The sequence below is a fragment of the Eriocheir sinensis genome, chromosome 27 (genome assembly GCF_024679095.1).
Source record: "Eriocheir sinensis breed Jianghai 21 chromosome 27, ASM2467909v1, whole genome shotgun sequence".
Classification (NCBI taxonomy): Eukaryota; Metazoa; Arthropoda; class Malacostraca; order Decapoda; family Varunidae; genus Eriocheir; species Eriocheir sinensis.
The window spans coordinates 13,096,788-13,114,588 of NC_066535.1; the positions used below are offsets into that span (position 1 = coordinate 13,096,788).

The following is a 17,801-nucleotide window of genomic DNA, read 5'->3' on the forward strand; positions in this document are numbered from 1 at the left end:
AAGGTCACCCGGTATGTTGTGCATCACGTATTCATTTAAAAACAAAATTATACAGTTACTTTTAAAGACTGCATTCTATTTTCCAGTTTTTTTTTTTTTTATATATATATAAGTTTCTCCGTAAAAATAAAGTCACTATGTTTGCCATCCATTGTAATCAAGTGTTCCTATTTTTCATGTTTCTTAATGCAAATAAATTCACTGTGACCCCCATCCATTGTAGTCACGTATTCCTATTCTTCGTGTTTCGCCGTGTAAATACATTAACGCTGATTCCCATCCATTGTAATTTAGTTTTCCTCTTCTTCGTGTTTCATCGTGTAAATACGTTAACGCTGATTCCCGTCCATTGTAATTTAGTTTTCCTATTCTTCATGTTTCATCGTGTAAATACGTTAACGCTGATTCCCGTCCATTGCAATTATAGTTTCTTCTTCTTCCTGTTTCTCCGCGTAAGTAATTTCACGTTGATTGCCGTAAATCGCAATTTAGTTTCATCGAGTAGGATCAGTTTTGTCTTCGCGCTGTCTTCCGGCTCGCAAGAAAGTTATCGTGATGGAGTTTGGGTTCGCTCCACTGCACCGCTTGTTTGTCTTCACCTCATCTCTCCGCGTCCCAGTTTGTTCTCGCAGACTCGTCCAATTTCTTCCGCATTGTCGGGTCCAGTCGAGTTTGATCATTTTTCAGCACGTTTCACTCTGGGTTCGTTCTTGTCTGCGTGAAAGGAATCCGAAATTTACCTCCAAGACTTCTGGATATTTTGGAAGGTGATGGATTAGCTGAGGGATCGGTTCATTCCCCCTTCATCTGCCCGCTCGCTAAACACTCCGCCAGCCATTCCTTATCGGCGAGCGTGTGTGTCACCGAGTTTATCGCGTTTGTATGTTGGAGCGGAATGTGTCAGGGCGCGCGAGGGTAAATTTCGGTCGACACGCTCTCGGTGACACTAATACATGGAGAGACGACAAGAGGAGGAGGGATGAAGACAAAGAGAGAGCTAAGGATGAAGTTTAGGAAGGAAGGAAAGAAGAGCAAGGAGAATGGAAGAAAGGAGAGCAAGGAGAATGGAAGACAGGAGAGCAAGCAGGATCGAATGTATGGATGAAGGAAGGAAGGAAGAAAGAAAGAAAGGCAAACAGGAGGGAAGGAAGGAAGAATGGATGAAGAGCGAAGAGTCATAGGAAGGAAGGAAGAAAGAAAGGAAAGAAGGGAGGAAGGAAGGAAGAATGGATGAAGAGCGAAGAGTCATGAAGGAAGGAAGAAAGAAAGAAAGGCAAACAGGAGGGAAGGAAGGAAGAATGGATGAAGAGGAAGAGTCAAGGAAAGAAGAAGAAAGAAGGAAAGAAGAAAGGCAAACAGGAGGGAAGGAAGGAAGAATGGATGAAGAGCGAAGAGTCATAGGAAGGAAGGAAGAAAGAAAGAAAGGCAAACAGGAGGGAAGGAAGGAAGAATGGATGAAGAGCGAAGAGTCATAGGAAGGAAGGAAGAAAGAAAGAAAGGCAAACAGGAGGGAAGGAAGGAAGAATGGATGAAGAGCGAAGAGTCATAGGAAGGAAGGAAGGAAGAAAGAAAGAAAGGCAAACAGGAGAGAAGGAAGGAAGAATGGATGAAGAGCGAAGAGTCATAGGAAGGAAGGAAGGAAGAAAGAAAGGCAAACAGGAGGGAAGGAAGGAAGAATGGATGAAGAGCGAAGAGTCATAGGAAGGAAGGAAGGAAGAAAGGCAAGCAGGAGGGAAGGAAGGAAGAATGGATGAAGAGCGAAGAGTCATAGGAAGGAAGGAAGAATGGATGAAGAGCGAAGAGTCATAGGAAGGAAGGAAGAATGGATGAAGAGCGAAGAGTCATAGGAAGGAAGGAAGAAAGAAAGAAAGGCAAACAGGAGGGAAGGAAGGAAGAATGGATGAAGAGCGAAGAGTCATAGGAAGGAAGGAAGGAAGAAAGAAAGGCAAACAGGAGAGAAGGAAGGAAGAATGGATGAAGAGCGAAGAGTCATAGGAAGGAAGGAAGAAAGAAAGAAAGGCAAACAGGAGAGAAGGAAGGAAGAATGGATGAAGAGCGAAGAGTCATAGGAAGGAAGGAAGAAAGAAAGAAAGGCAAACAGGAGAGAAGGAAGGAAGAATGGATGAAGAGCGAAGAGTCATAGGAAGGAAGGAAGGAAGAAAGAAAGGCAAGCAGGAGAGAAGGAAGGAAGAATGCATGAAGAGCGAAGAGTCATAGGAAGGAAGGAAGAAAGAAAGAAAGAAAGAAAGGCAAACAGGAGGGAAGGAAGGAAGAATGGATGAAGAGCGAAGAGTCATAGGAAGGAAGGAAGAAAGAAAGAAAGGCAAACAGGAGAGAAGGAAGGAAGAATGGATGAAGAGCGAAGAGTCATAGGAAGGAAGGAAGAAAGAAAGAAAGGCAAACAGGAGGGAAGGAAGGAAGAATGCATGGAGAGCGAGAAACAAGCACCATCTTGTCACCCATTTAGCCACCCAGCCGTCACTTACTTTCTAATTACCATCCACTCTTTCCCACTTACTTTGACCTTTTTGCCACTTACTTCCCTTGTCCGCCAAACTTCACCTCACGTCATTAGTTGTTTCGCTTCCATCCTCTTACTTCCGCCCCTCGACCTTATTCTTCTCTCCCCAATTCACTTTTTGTCTGCAGTGTTCCTGTTCTCGTTAGTTTCGCCTACACCCTTGTCTCTCCTCTCATGATTACCCATTCGTTATCTGTGTTCATTATCCCCTTCATTTTGATCTCCGTCCTTCAGTCCCGTGACAAAGGGCGTAAAGGTTAATTATGGAGAGAAGCACGTGTGAAAGGATGAGAAGATAGATAACACTGATTGATCAAGGAGTGAAATAGAGATTCAAACAGATTGGCATTGAGACAGACAGACAAACAGACGGACTGACAGACAAACAGACGGACAGACAGACAGACAGACATTTTATAGAGACATATATAAACTGAGAAACTGACATGCAAGAAGGAGTTGGGTGGAAAAAAGATCAAATTTTCAAAAGAATTAAACTTTGTGAGTGATGAGTGACAGACAGACAGACAGACATCCAGACAGACAGGGAGAGAGGGAGAGAGTGGAGGAGGAGGTAGTCAACTGTTGAAAGGGTCAGGTCAGGTAAGTAAGGTTAAGAAAGAGGTCAAACTTTTTTAGGAAGAGTAAAGTTCGTCTTCTGTTGTGAGTGATAAGTGAAAGACAGACAGACAGGGAAGGGGGGAGGGAGTGAATGAGGGGGTTAGTGTGCTGCAGGAAGGGGTTCAGGTCATGGATCAGGTCAGTCGGGTTAAGAAGAGGTCAAGCTTTCTAAGGGAGAGTAAAGGTCATCTTCCTTCATCTTCGCGCCGAGGGTGAATCAGGGAGCGTCTCGACCCTGGCAGCCCTTCCCTTCCTGCGTCTGTGTCTTATCTCTCTCCTCGTGCCTCACCCTATCGTTTTATTCTCTCTCTCTCTCTCTCTCTCTCTCTCTCTCTCTCTCTCTCGCTCTTGTTCTCTCTCTCTCTCTCGTCGCTTCACTTCATCACAAATAGTCACTTGAAATTACTCTTTTTACGAGCTTCTGTCGCCTCCACGTCTGGGCTCCTCGTGTGTGTGTATGTGTGTGTGTGTGTGTGTTTACGTACACGCACACACACACACACACACACACACACACACACACACACACACACACATATACACGTCTTAACCCTTTTTCCCGAGACCTCTTTTTTCCCTTTCTCCCATTTCACATCTTTCTTACTTCACGTCATTAGAAGAGAGAAGTAATGTGAATGCAGATGATGGATGCTTCTGATGTGCCTTAGTCATATTTATTATACACATCGATCTAACGACCTATCCGTCTTTCTATATTTATTCATCTATCTGTCTATCTATTTATTATAATCTAAAGGTCCGTTCTTTGATCTTGACCGAGGCGCTACGCAAAAAAGCATAAGAACAATGGCAATACAAAACAAGGAGAAGAAACACATTAGCAATACAAAACAAGAAGGAACACATTAGCAATACAAAACAAGGAGCACATTACCAACAAATAACGAAAAGGAACACACTAGCAATACAAAACAAGAAGCACATTACCAACAAATAACGAAAAGGAACACACTAGCAATACAAAACAAGGAGCACATTACCAACAAATAACGAAAAGGAACACACTAGCAATACAAAACAAGGAGCACATTACCAACAAATAACGAAAAGGAACACACTAGCAATACAAAACAAGGAGCACATTACCAACAAATAACGAAAAGGAACACACTAGCAATACAAAACAAGAAAAAGGAACACTTTAGCAATACAAAACAAGGAGCACATTACCAACAAATAACGAAAAGCAACACGATGGCAATACAAAACAACCCCGACAGTGCTTTAACGACAATGACAGCGCCGGAGTGTCAATATAACATGATCCCAGCAACATTACGAGCCACCTTCGCTCTCCTACACATCCACTTTAATGAAGGGAGCGTCGAGTCACCTCCTCGCCCGGGAACTAATTTTTTAATCATTATTTTGCCAGAGATCTCAGAGTGTTGTTTTACTATTATTTTTTACCTTTTCATTTTTGTGTGAGTGTCTGTTACTGTAAAAAAAAAAAAAGTCTACCCTGGAAATACTTTACTGGGGTTTTCTTTTTCATTTTTCTTTTTTCTGTTATTTTTTCCGTGAGTCTTTCTATTACTGTAAAAAAAAGTCTACCCTTGAAATTATATACTGGTTAATCCTTTTTTTTATTTGTTTGTTTGTTTGTTTGTTTGTCTTCTGTATTGTTTTAGGAGAGAAAGAATGCATCAGCGGCTATGGACCAAACAACTGCGTAATGGTCCTTTGTTTTCTCCGTCTCATAACGTGGCCTCAGTGATCGATCGTTGGAGTGTTCGCTGAAGTGTGTTGAATAATCGTCTCAGAGTTTATTTCGATGCGAGTTCTAAGAAGCCAAGAATTAGAGCAACAGCCACAATCAACCTGCCGACCAAGCGTTTCATCGTTCCTTGTTTTCTCATTGCTTCATAATCTGACGTCCGTGAATGTTTGGAGCATTTTGTGAAAGTGTAGTGGATAAGCCTATTTTGTTTTTGCTTCTCGTTTTGTGTTTATTTTTCCGGAGTGAGGGCAGCAACTGTATATTCTTTTCAGTGAAGGTTAAAAGCGTAACCAAAAGTGAATACAGTAAAAGTTTTGTTCTCCCATATATTGCAACGCACCCTCCTCCTCCCCCTCCTCCTCCTCCCCCTCCTCCTCCTCCCCCTCCTCCTCTCATTTACAACCCCACTTTTCCCTTCTCCCCTTTCCCCTTCCCTCCACGCCCTCACTCTTCCACCCTCCCTTTTCTCCTTCCCCACACACCCTTACTCTTCACCTCCCCCACCTCCCCTCTCACTTACAACCCCACTTTTCCCTTCTCCCCTTTCCCCTTCCCTCCACGCCCTCACTCTTCCATCCTCCCTTTTCTCCTTCCCCACACACCCTTACTCTTCTCCTCCCCCTCCTCCCCTCTCCTCACATCCTCGCTTCTCCCTATGTCTTCCTTTCCCTTCCCCTTTGCACCCTCACTCTTCTCTCCCTTTTCCCCTCTCCACTTCCCCCTTCCCCCTCACACCCGTACTCTCTTTACCTCCCTAATATTCTGTCTATCTATCTATCTATTCCCCTTACCCTCACATCCTCATCTCCCCTTCCCCCCTTCTCCATTAACCTCCCCACCCCGCCACATTTTAACTCACACCCTGATGTCCAACGCCCTCGCCTCCGTCCCCTCGTGCCATTTATTGGACTAACTTAATTTTTAATCTCTGGAGGGCGTCAGTCCGGCACGTGCCCCGACAGCCTGGTCCACACACGTCGCCCCCCGCCTGCCTCACCTGCCCGCCGCCGAAAGTGAAATGAACCGGTTTTACTTTGCGAAGATTGCTTTGGCTAATGGTGCATAAAGTTTTGTGTGTGATTTAAAGTGAGCATAGCGATTTTTACTTGTTAACGGGGAGTGGAAATCTGCAGAGTAGGGTACATTTAAAAGAGATTGTTATTAACCGTTCATATGGAAAAATAATAGCAAATCATTGAAAGCAGATTAAGAACGATGGGAATATTCAGCTGTCTCTTTCGGTACATATGGAGCATTAAAATTTTAGAATGGATGCCAAATGTATATAGCTCGTTAGTAACTATCTGGGATAAAATAAAAAAAACGAGCGTAATTATTCTTAGTAAATTAGTTCATATTTACGGCACAATAATATGTAATGAAATAGTGTAGAATCTAGCACAACAAAAAATAATCCTCTTAACATCAAATCTGATAAAAAAAAAAAAGTAAATCAATAGACAACGTTATCTATCACCGACTGAAGCTTATCCTCCCCCCCTCGCCCGCCTTGTTTCCCTTCACAGCTCATGACCGCCGCGTTACACTCCCCCAGTAACCTATCACCCCCCCTTACCCTACCTTCCACCCCTTCACCTCTTCTCACCCCTCACAAACCTACGCACCCCGCCACCACCCCCTTTTTTTTTAATCAAGGGTATAGTAAGAAGAGGAAGAGGGTTAGTGTGGAAGGTACAGGTGGGGGAGAAGGAAAGACAATAGGAGTGTACAGTTGCATGGTGTAGGTTCGTTCGTTGTTCTGGTGTTGTTTATTGTTTATCGGGCACCTTATTTGTATCCCCCTCCATCACCCACACCAATCACCCATCACCCCACCACGTCCTCCCCATCCCCGACTAACAACGTACAGTAAACACCCCTCAACTACCTTTCTCACCCTTCCTCCCCTCCATTTCCACCCACACCAATCACCCATCACCCCACCACGTCCTCCCCATCCCCGACTAACAACCTACAGAGAACACCCTTCCACCACCCCTCTCATCCTTCCACCCCTCCCTTTCCACCCCTCCCAACATATCATCACCCCCTCACCCTACCTTCCACCCCATCACCTCCTCTCCATCACTGACCAAACTAACCACCCTTCTCACCCTTCACCCCACCTCTCCACCACCCTTCACCCCCATCACCCCCTCACCCTACCTTCCTCCCCTTCACCTCCTCCCCATCACTGACCAAACTAACCACCCTTCTCACCCTTCACCCCACCTCTCCACCACCCTTCACCCCCATCACCCCCTCACCCTACCTTCCACCCCATCACCTCCTCTCCATCACTGACCAAACTAACCACCCTTCTCACCGTTCACCCCACTCTTCACCCCCTTCAATCTACCTTCCACCCCTTCACCTTCCCCTCCCAATACATGACCACCTAAATACCGTCCATCACTCTTTCCACCTTTCCACCTCACCTTCCCCTTGCTGACCCCCCCCCCCCCTCCTCCTCCCTCCCGATCCCCTGCGCGCCCCATGATCAGCGTGACAAATGATACCCAGCGGAGGCGAGGGTGAACCTGTGAGGGTGAACCTGGCTCCCCTTCAGAGTATTTGATCTGAAGCTCCCGTTAACCCCCTTCCGCCCCCCTCCGCCCCCCCCGCCCCGCTTTTTCCCTTCCCCCGCCATGAAGTCAGTAAGGGAAAGTGAGTATAGAGGGTGCTATATGAAAGAGAGAGAGAGAGAGAGAGAGAGAGAGAGAGAGAGAGAGAGAGAGAGAGAGAGAGAGATTGCTTTAGACTTTTGCCTGCAACTGTATTTTCACGTTATTTTTATTTTTCCATTCCCGCCTCTGTTTTTTTTTCGAATTTTCTTGCTACGATATTTTTTTCCGTCACTCCCTTCCTTCCTTCCTCCTTTGTTTCATCCACCCTTCCTGCATAACCACTCCCTCTACATTCTTACTAAGTTGTTGTTTTTTCTCATTCCCTCCCTCTCTCCCTCCCTCTTTCTCACCTTTCTTCCATTCACCCTTCTTGCATTTTCTTCCGTCATTCCCTCCCTTCCTGTCTCCTGCTCTCTTTTCTTCTATCCACTTTTTATGCATCCACTCCCACTACTTCCCTTCCACAAGTCTCCTGCTTCGTTTATTACTGTCTCCCCTCAAAATCGTCCGCTAGTGTCGTGCCGTTGAAGAGTCGTCCTCCAGTCTCGGTCCCACGAAGCTCCGTCAGTATAGCCAATCACGCCGCAGCTTCCACGAGACAGCTGCTGCGTCCTCCTCGAAGCCCTTCCTGAGCCCCTTTCTCCTCTCACATCACCACGCCTCCTCCATACATCATCCGACGCCACGCTCACACATAGTTAGTCCTTCCTCCTCCTTCCCTCTTTATATTGTCCTCCTCTTCTTCCTCATCCTTCTTCCCCTCTTTTTTTCGTCTCTTTTGTCTTGTTTTTTTTTTTCTTCTTCTTCTTTAGCCTCTTTATCTTTTTTTTCTTCTTTAAATTCTTCTTTATCTCTTCTTCTTCTTCTTCTTCTTCTTCTCCGTCTCTTTGTTCTGATTCTTCCTCTTCCTCCTCCTCCTCCTCTTTTTCTTTTCTTCCTTCCTTTTCTTCATCATCTTCGTTGTCTCCGTTTTCTTGTTTTTATTCTTTCTCCTCCTCCTCCTCCTCCTCCTCTTCCTCCTCCTCCTCCTCCTCCTCCTCCTCCTCCTCCTCTTTTTCCTCCTCCTCCTCCTCTTTTTCCTTCTCCTCCTCCTCCTCCTCCTCCTTTTCCACTTCCTCCTCCTCCTCCTCCTCCTCCCAAGAAATCCCTCGTCGCGGAAGAACAAGGAACAATAAGCAAGACAAATGGAATGCATCAAAACTTTCCACTCCCTTCCTCCTTCCCTTTCCTCATCCTCCGTGGTTGCCGCCGCCGTCTCAGGGGACATCCCAGACTCAGTCCCCAGGCTCGGATTCCCGCCCCCGGAAGTCAATGCTCCCAGTTCGATCCTTCCCGCCGAGACTGAGGAAGGTCCCGCGTTGCCATGGACACCCTGCAGCGGAGGAGGCGGATTCGGGCTGTGTATGGCGTAGCGACGGGCTCGTTATAGCGCTCCGCCGCCCTCTGCAGGAACCTTCGCCCGATGCACCAGGACAAACGAGGGAAGAGACGCCGCCAAATATAGCTTCAGTGTCGCCGCCTCCATGTTTACCAAGAAATAAGTGTTTTTTACCAATATTAAAGCACGGTGGGGGTTGTTAAAAGGCCTAAGCAGACCGTAATGCCGATATTAAAATTCGTGTGAAAAGTTTAGCGCTGCTGCGAGAAGTGTTTCATAAGAGCAGGCCAAGCGGGGCGTCGGGAACTGTGCTGCAATTTGCTTCGTCTTCAACAACGAGGCTCAATCAGGCGCCGTCAGCTTCAAAGGATAAACAAGCGCCAATAACGAACACATTTATGAGCCGTGGCTGATTAATCACGCGGATATAAATTGTTCATGACATTTCATATTCGTTAATTTTATCCGTTCGGAGGTGGCGGCGGGGAGGGGGGGGGGGGTGATTAAGGATCCGACAGGTGGGCGTCAACGTAAGGATATGTCTGTTTCTGGAGGCGGCGTGCGACAAGGGGACACGTCTGATTGTTTCTGGGGGCGAGGTGCCATAAGGGGACATGTTTGTTTCTGGAGACGAGATGCAAACAAGGGGACACGTCTGTTTGCTTCCCGGGACGGCATGCAAACAAGAGGACACGTCTGCTTGTTTCCGGGGGCGGTGTGAGACAAGGGGACACATATGTTGGTTTCTAGGGGCGCATTACTAGAGGACACGTGTTTGTTTCCTGGGGCGACGAAGGACAAGGGGACATGTCTGTTTGTTTCTGGGGGCGACCGCAGACAAGGGGCCACATCTGTTTGTTTCCGGGGCAGCGTGTATTAGCGGACTCGTCAGGAAATGCTTCATCCTCTTGAGTCACAGAAAAATATTTAATTGAATTCCGATGAGCTCGTAGCATTCCATCGCCGTTGTCCTTTAGCGCCGTCAGACTCCGAGCGAACGGCGACGCGCGGGGAAAGAAAACAAAGAGCAAAGAGGACGGATGGAAGGCAAGACCGGCGTGTTAGGCGAGACATTACTGCGCACGACTCGACTAAAATCTCTAACTACATATTTCAATTAAGCGGCTCTAATTAAAATTAATGTTTATTTGAGAAATGTCAAATAAAACATGAGTAATTATCCGATCTCGGCCATTACTAACAACGTAAATCAGTGGCCGCCTTATTGATACATTAAAAATTCTGACGGAAGGAATAAATTTTTGGCTCAGAAACGAAAATATATGCACAAAGACCTCTATTTGAATTTTTCCTTTAAAGTTTTTAGTTCATGTATTTATTTATATTTCCTCGTCCCGTTTGTGTGTGTGTGTGTGTGTGTGTGTGTGTGTGTGTGTGTGTGTGTGCTCCTAGGTGCAACAGGTGATAATGCTACTCTTACACGGGACCGCTGTCACCCGCACTAACCACCACCACTAACAACAACAACAACAACAACAACAACAACAACAACACCGCCACCAGCCTTGCCCACGTGCTCCTTTAATAATGTCGACCCCTTGAACTTTTCAGGGATATATACATAGTTTTTTTTTTTCCTAAGTTTTTTTTCTTTTTCATTCTTTAGTACAGAGAGGTTCTGATCCCTCTAACACCCCTTTTGTCCTGCCTTCCCCTTTAATAATCTCTCAGTCTATCCCCAGTACATTTCCTTTACTATGTTTTACCTTCTAAAGTAATTTCTCGGCCTTTTTCTATATTTTTCTGGTCCGTCTCTATTAGGTAAATTGAATCTCACAAGCAAAGACTATTTTAATGTCGTAGGTACCACTTGACCCGTTTTAAAACCTCGTTAATTTTTCCAATAATCACTCTGAAAGCTTTGCAATAACACCTTATACTCATTGTAACAGGGGTTGTATCTTACACCTTCAGCAGTGAACAGCGAGCACAGCATGTCTCGTATTACTCTCCTGTTACGCACCGTTGCAAGTTTCAGATATTGATAATCTTATAATATGAGCTTTTAAAGTGTACAGTGATATTTTATTTACAATGTCAGCTATGGTGAAGGGCACATCAGTACTAATCTTTACCTGTGAATGCTGTTCTCGTGTGCTGCAGGCCCATGACGCTGCCGAAACACTGCTCTCCCTCACTCTCTATCCATTTATCTTTTTCTCTCTGCACCTCTCTTTTATCAATCCCATCAAAACACTGCTTTATCTCTCTCTATCAGCCTATTTATTTATCTCTTTCCTTTATCTATCCTATCGAAACACTCTCTGCCTATCTATATATCCATCTATCTATCTATCTATCTATCTATCTGTATCTCTCTATCTACCTCTGTCTTTTTCTCTCTCCACCCCTTTTCATCTTCTTTCTATCCCAGCGAAACACTATCTTTCTATCAGTCTATCTATTTCTTTCCCCACTCCTTCTATCCTCAACTTGTCCCACAGCAGACACCAATAAGTACCCCGACCCTTTGAGCGCAACAGCCACGGTTCATCTTCTCTTCCTTTCCTTCCCGTGTAGGTGGACCTGAACATGAGAATCGGCATCCACTCCGGCTCGGTGCTGTGCGGGGTGCTGGGTCTCCGTAAGTGGCAGTTTGATGTTTGGTCCTACGATGTCACGCTCGCCAATCACCTGGAGTCTGGAGGCATCCCTGGGTGAGTGTTGTTGTCGTTGTTGTTTTCATCCTCCTTCTACTCCTGCTTTTTATCGGCGTCGCAGACGACGATCAACAGATTGTACATCTTCTTGATGTTGTTCTCTTCAAGTTGTTTTCCTGGCTTACCCATGCATGGTAGACATGACATTGTATAATAACATTTGTTAGCCCTAAAGAACCATACAACATAGCATTATAGTATTTTTTTTTTAACGTCTTGGCCTGTGGCCCCGGTAGGCCTGGTAGGCCTGATGGTCGGCCCCAGCCCGTTGTGGCGCAGGCAAGTGTTTATAGTGGCGCCATCTATACTTCTCATTATTTTCCATTTTAGACCCCTTGTTGCATAATATAAATTGTTGAGGGTGTGTTGGAGGGTCATGCGACGCCGATCTAGCACAGTTTTGTGCTATTAACACTTGTTATCCTTCCCTTCATCATCATCATCATTTTTCCTACTTTTTTTCTTCTTTATTTTTCATCTCTTCCTTCTTCCTTCCTTCTTTTGAGTGTCTTCTGAAGTTTACTGTCCAGAAGCCTTGTCAAACTATCACACGACTCGAAAAACTACCCATGGAAATACCCACAACAACCTCTACAAAAGCCTTCTCAAATGTGTGTGTGTGTGTGTGTGTGTGAGCCCCGAAATGTTTGGAAATATGTACCTTAGCCTCAGAAAGAATGTAATACTGTCCCTGTTAACGTTTATGCTCCTCCACATTATCCAGCCCGGACAATAGTTCCTCTTTTACCCGTTAAAGTGGACGGCACCATCGCCACCATTAGGAAGGCGACGCTTTTTTTAAGGCAGACTGAATATTTGAGCTTGTGCCTCCGTACTCAGGTGCTGCCTCTTCTAGCCAGGAAATGTATTGCGTATGTACCGTGCATTCAGGGCATTGTTTATTGATGGAAAAATGCTCGAAAAGGGGGGGAGGAAGGAGAGAGAGAGAGAGAGAGAGAGAGAGAGAGAGAGAGAGAGAGAGAGAGAGAGAGAGAGAGAGAGAGAGAGAGAGAGAGAGAGAGAGAGAGAGAGAGAGAGAGAATAGGGTATTTTTTTGACAGACAGACAGAGGGGCATATAGAAAAAAAAGACAGACAATAGAAAGGCAGACGGAGAGACAGAAACAGAGACATTCATATAAACAGAGAGAGAGAGAGAGAGAGAGAGAGAGAGAGAGAGAGAGAGAGAGAGAGAGAGAGAGAGAGAGAGAGAGAGAGAGAGAGAGAGAGAGAGAGAGAGAGAATAGGGTATTTTTTGACAGACAGAGTGGCATATAGACAGAAAGACAGACAAAGAGACAGAAACAGAGACATTCATATAAACAGAGAGAGAGAGAGAGAGAGAGAGAGAGAGAGAGAGAGAGAGAGAGAGAGAGAGAGAGAGAGAGAGAGAGAGAGAGAGAGAGAGAGAGAGAGAATGGGATATTTTTTCAGACAGACGGACAAACAGACAGACATACAGACAGAAAGACAGACGGATAGAAAGACAGACAGAGACAGAGACAGAGACATTCATAGAGAGAGAGAGAGAGAGAGAGAAAGTATATTTTTCTTTGCCACACGCGAGGAAATAGAGCCAGGTCGCCCTCTCGTGTTGACCTTTCCACAAATCATGCTGGAGGTGGGCGACATGCGGAAGGGGCGTTTTCGAGGAAGCAGCAGCGGCGAGGATTTTCCGATACTCCGAGGCCGCTGTTTTATGCTGGCAGGCTTTTGTGTGGTCACGCGGTGGTGGTGGTGGTGGTGCTGACAGTGGTGGGGCGTCACTCTTTCGTTTGACTCTATAGTGTTCTCCTTTGGTTGTTTTTCCGGTGTTCTGTAAGCGCTGTGGACACGGGTAATAGTGAGTGGTTGCTTACTAGACGGCTTCTTCACTCCATTTGACTCTTTTGAGTAGAGAGAGAGAGAGAGAGAGAGAGAGAGAGAGAGAGAGAGAGAGAGAGAGAGAGAGAGAGAGAGAGAGAGAGAGAGAGAGAGAGAGATGGATAAATGGATGTATGGTTTAAGTTTTCCAAGCGGCAGAGCAAGTGAAGAATCGGCGCATGGCTTCCACGTAACATGCTCGCAATAACACATGAACGGCCGAGAGTCACGCGTTACCAGCTGAAGTAAAATTGCATCCTCACGTACTCATGCCGTTGTAAGACTGTTTCAGGCCAAAATGGTTCCGAGGAGTCCATCCGAGGAGCAATAACAATAACCGGTAATGCGCAGGTCAGGTAACTACGCTACCATGACTCCCCGCGTAACTTAGACTGGCATTATCAAACCCTTCGAGTTCTTGTTACGACTATTTTTTTTTAAGGGCAGAGGAGCTACGTTGGGTTGTCATGGGTGTGTGTTTTTCCCGTTCTTAGCGTGGAAGCCTTGCAAAACTACCACCAGTGTCATGAAACCACCAATGGAATCCCTGACGGTATTATCAAGCGCTGCGAGTTCTTGTTACGACTTTTTTCTAAGGGCAGAGGAGCTACATCGGGTTGTCATGGGTGTGTGTATCCCCGTTCATAGCGTGGAAGCCTTGCAAAACTACCACCAGGGTCATGAAACCACCAACGAAAGCCCCGACAACTTCTGCGAGAGCGTTTTCAAATTATGTACTAAGACTCCGAAGAGTTTAATAATATGAACTTTGCTGTCTTTACTTCTTGTACGTACACCCTCCCTCTCTGCTTTCCTCCCTTCCTCCTCCTCCTCCTCCTCTTCCTGTTCCTCTCATACTCAATCCTGTTCCTCCTTCGCCTCTTTCTCCTGCTCCTCTGCTCTTTCCGTTCGTCTAATCACCATAATCACAGCTCGTTTGCATACACCCATTTCGGTCGCCAATAAACACGCCGCTATACGCCCCAAGCGGACCCCGGAGACAACTTCCACGACGAGACCGTAATACCACTACCACCACAACCACCACCACCACCACCGCCACCGCCACTAATAACAGCAGCAGCAACTAAAACAACAACCACCACCAATAAGAGTAACAGCAATTAAAGCGATAACAATAACAACAACAGTAATAACAGCCAAACTTTACAAGAGAAATAGCAAACACCGACTCTGCTGACCCTGATGGCGGTGCTGGGCGTGGTGGTTGTTGTGAGCGGTGATTGTTGCGAGGTTCGGGGGTGAAGTCAGTCGGCCATTGAAAAGCAAAGTGTGGGAACAGGCAGAAGAGAGGAGCAAGAGAAGGAGGAGGACCTGCGAAGCGATATAATGTGATACAGGTCAAAAGAAGAAGAAGAAGAAGCTCACCTAGCCGTTCATCCTCCCTCTAGTATCTCTTAAATACCTTCCAGTTGCCTCATGGTCCGTTTATTATATTTTATCTCACTCAGAACTTAACTAAATTTGACCCTCTACTTTTTTTTCATTATGGGGGAAGAGGAGGGGAATCTCACATGTTCTTTGTTTCCGGGAGCAGTGTTCATACCAGGCTTTTTTATCTATATTTCTCTGCTTTGCCAAAAACTGCCTCTTAAGTTGTGAAAGAACGTTTTATCATCATCGTTATTATTGTCATCATCGTCATCACATTCATCGTCATTAAAAAAGGGGGAACAACAGTCAGTATCTTTATCTAGTGTTGGCTTCGTTTCTTTTCACTACATATGTCGATTTTATTTTTCTACCTTCGCACCATTTTCCCTCCCTTGCATTCCCTTTGTTATCAGCCGTCCCCTTCCCTCCCCTTCCGCCGCTAACAACCCTCTCAGCCTCGCAACCAGCAGTGTGAAAACAGATAACAAAGGACACACACTCTCTCTCTCTCTCTCTCTCTCTCTCTCTCTCTCTCTCTCTCTCCTGGTTCTTCGTTTTCCTCTATCATTTTCTTTATTCTTTATTCTTCTTCTTTTCCTTCTAAATCGTCGCCTTTATCTGTTCTCTTTCTTTCTTTCTTCGTTTTCTTCTTCGTTGCCGTCTTCATCTTTTTACTTTCTATCTTTATTTCTTCTTCTTTTTCTTCTTCTTCTTGTGGTTAGATCGGTGCGCCTCATTTCACAAGCCAGGAAGCCTCGCGGGCCCTCAATCTTGCCTCTTCGCAGTGTCTCGGCGAACAGAATCGAGCCAATATTTGATGAAGATGGAGTTTTTGATGGAGACGCATATTGACACCGCGGGCTGCTGCTGCTACTCCTCTCTCGTATGATGGCGCCAGGCACGAGGAGAGTGTGTGTGTGTGTGTGTGTGTGTGTGTGTTTCTTTCTCTTCTATACCAAAACGAAAAGGTCTTACGGTTTCGGTGATTCGAGGACTGCGCAGTAATAGGAAATTCATCCACCCCAACAGGAAGAGAGAGTGAGAGAGAGATTCGTCAATGAACGGGTGATACAATTGTAGAGGCTGGATTGGAGTGGCTCGGTGAAGCTGGAGGGTGGCCGGGAGGGGCGGGGCTGCGGCTCTCTAGACTGATGGCGGATGTGATGCTTGAGTGGCTGAGTGATGGCTTCGGTTTGGGAGAGGAGGAGGAGGAGGAGGAGAAGGAGGAAGGCAATGAGATGAGATGCTATTACCACCATCGTTATTACTACTACTACTACTACTACTACTATTCTAATCTTTCTCCTCCTATTTACCTGTTGCTATACCTCCCAAGCTCTTCGTTTTTTTCCTACCCACTATTTTTTTCCGTTTTTTTTACCCGTGGTCTTCCTCCGTTTGGTCTCTTCCTCACTGATGCTATATAGTCGTGTGAAAAGGACTCAAAGAGGAAGTGAGGGATAGAAGAGAATGACAAATACAAAATAAGTTTAGTCATAATTATGGGCCACTCCTCACAAATCCTCGTGTTGGAATGTAAATGATAAATGTGTTTCTCCCCGCAGACGAGTGCACGTGTCCAAGGCGACGGTGGAGTGCCTGAAGGGCGTGTACGAGGTGGAGCCCGGCATGGGGATGATGCGGGACCAGTACCTCAAGGTGGGCCGCTGGGGCGTGTTGTGGGAGGATATGTTAGCTCGTAAAGTTTCCCCCTCGCTGCCTTCCACTCAACAACATACGATCTTTTAAAAGCACCTTCCTGATACTGACAAATATCGATAAACAAGCATTTTGACGGGCTTTTATAGCAAGACAGACAAACTTTGCCTCTGTCTCTGTCTCAGTCGTATATGTGTTGTGTTCCCCGTAGGACCACGGCGTGGAGACCTTCCTTATCAAGAGGGAGGAACCGCTGTGCACCCGCCGGCGTGGCCCCCGCTTCTCCCGCTCCAGACTTTGGTCCGAGGACGAGCGAAGCAACAATACCATATCCCATGTGAGTCGAGAGAAAGAGAGAGAGAAGTGTGTGCGTGTGTGTGTGTGAGAGAGAGAATTACATAGAAAATCAGACCACACAGACCCCATGGTCCAGACTAGGTGGTCTGTCTTTAACCTAAGTGAATCTACACCAATCAGATGGCTCCAAAACGTTGCTTTTCTACTCTAGTTAATATTAAGTTCAAGGAAGTGACGGTCGAGCTTGTTTTTAAAGGAGTCAATCGTGTTACACTGGACCACTGACGGTGGGAGCTTATTCCATTCTCGCACTACAACGTTGGTGAAGAAAAAGTTGGTGCAGTCTGAATTTACTTGTCTACATTTGAGTTTTGTGCCATTGTTCCTCGTTTGCAAAGTGCCATCGATCATAAACAATTTTGTTCTGTTTACATTAGTGAAACCATTAAGTATTTTAAAACATTCGATCAGTTTTCCTCGGAGGCGGCGTTTCTCAAGAGGGAACATGTTAAGGGTGGAAAGCCTTTCTTCGTAGGATTTGTTGCGCAAGGAAGGGATCATTTTTGTTGCCCGACGCTGAACACCTTCTAATTTAGCAATGTCCTTTGCATGGTGAGGAGACCAAAACTGTACCGCATATTCCAAGTGGGTTCTGACCAAACTATTGTAGAGCGGAAGTATTACATCTTTATTCTTGAATAAAAAGTTTCTTTTAATGAAGCCCAACATTCTGTTCACTTTATTTGCTGCATCGATGCATTGATGTGAGAATTTGAGGTTTGACGAGAGAGAGAGAGAGAGAGAGAGAGAGAGAGAGAGGGAAGTGTGTGCATGTGTGTATGTGTGTGTGTGTGTGAGAGAGAGAGAGAGAGAGAGAGAGAGAGAGAGAGAGAGAGAGAGAGAGAGAGAGAGAGAGAGAGAGAGAGAGAGAAACTGTTTATATCCATTTTATTTTACTATTTATGTTGTCGTCCTTCAGACCTACCATGTATGTACAGTATATTGACAGTGCGTATTCC

The 17,801-nt window shown here is 45.7% G+C and overlaps 1 protein-coding gene across 4 annotated transcripts in view; it reads left to right on the forward strand.

Annotated features, from left to right (window-relative positions):
• LOC127004147 (adenylyl cyclase 78C-like) overlaps positions 1-17,801 on the forward strand; it is a 211,890-nt gene that overhangs the window by 180,959 nt on the left and 13,130 nt on the right. For all 4 annotated transcript variants that reach the window (XM_050871580.1, XM_050871581.1, XM_050871582.1 and 1 more), the window contains exons 12-14: positions 11,430-11,566; positions 16,392-16,485; positions 16,697-16,822. In XM_050871580.1, the coding sequence (XP_050727537.1) occupies positions 11,430-11,566; positions 16,392-16,485; positions 16,697-16,822 (357 nt within the window). The remainder of the gene's footprint in view (positions 1-11,429; positions 11,567-16,391; positions 16,486-16,696; positions 16,823-17,801) is intronic.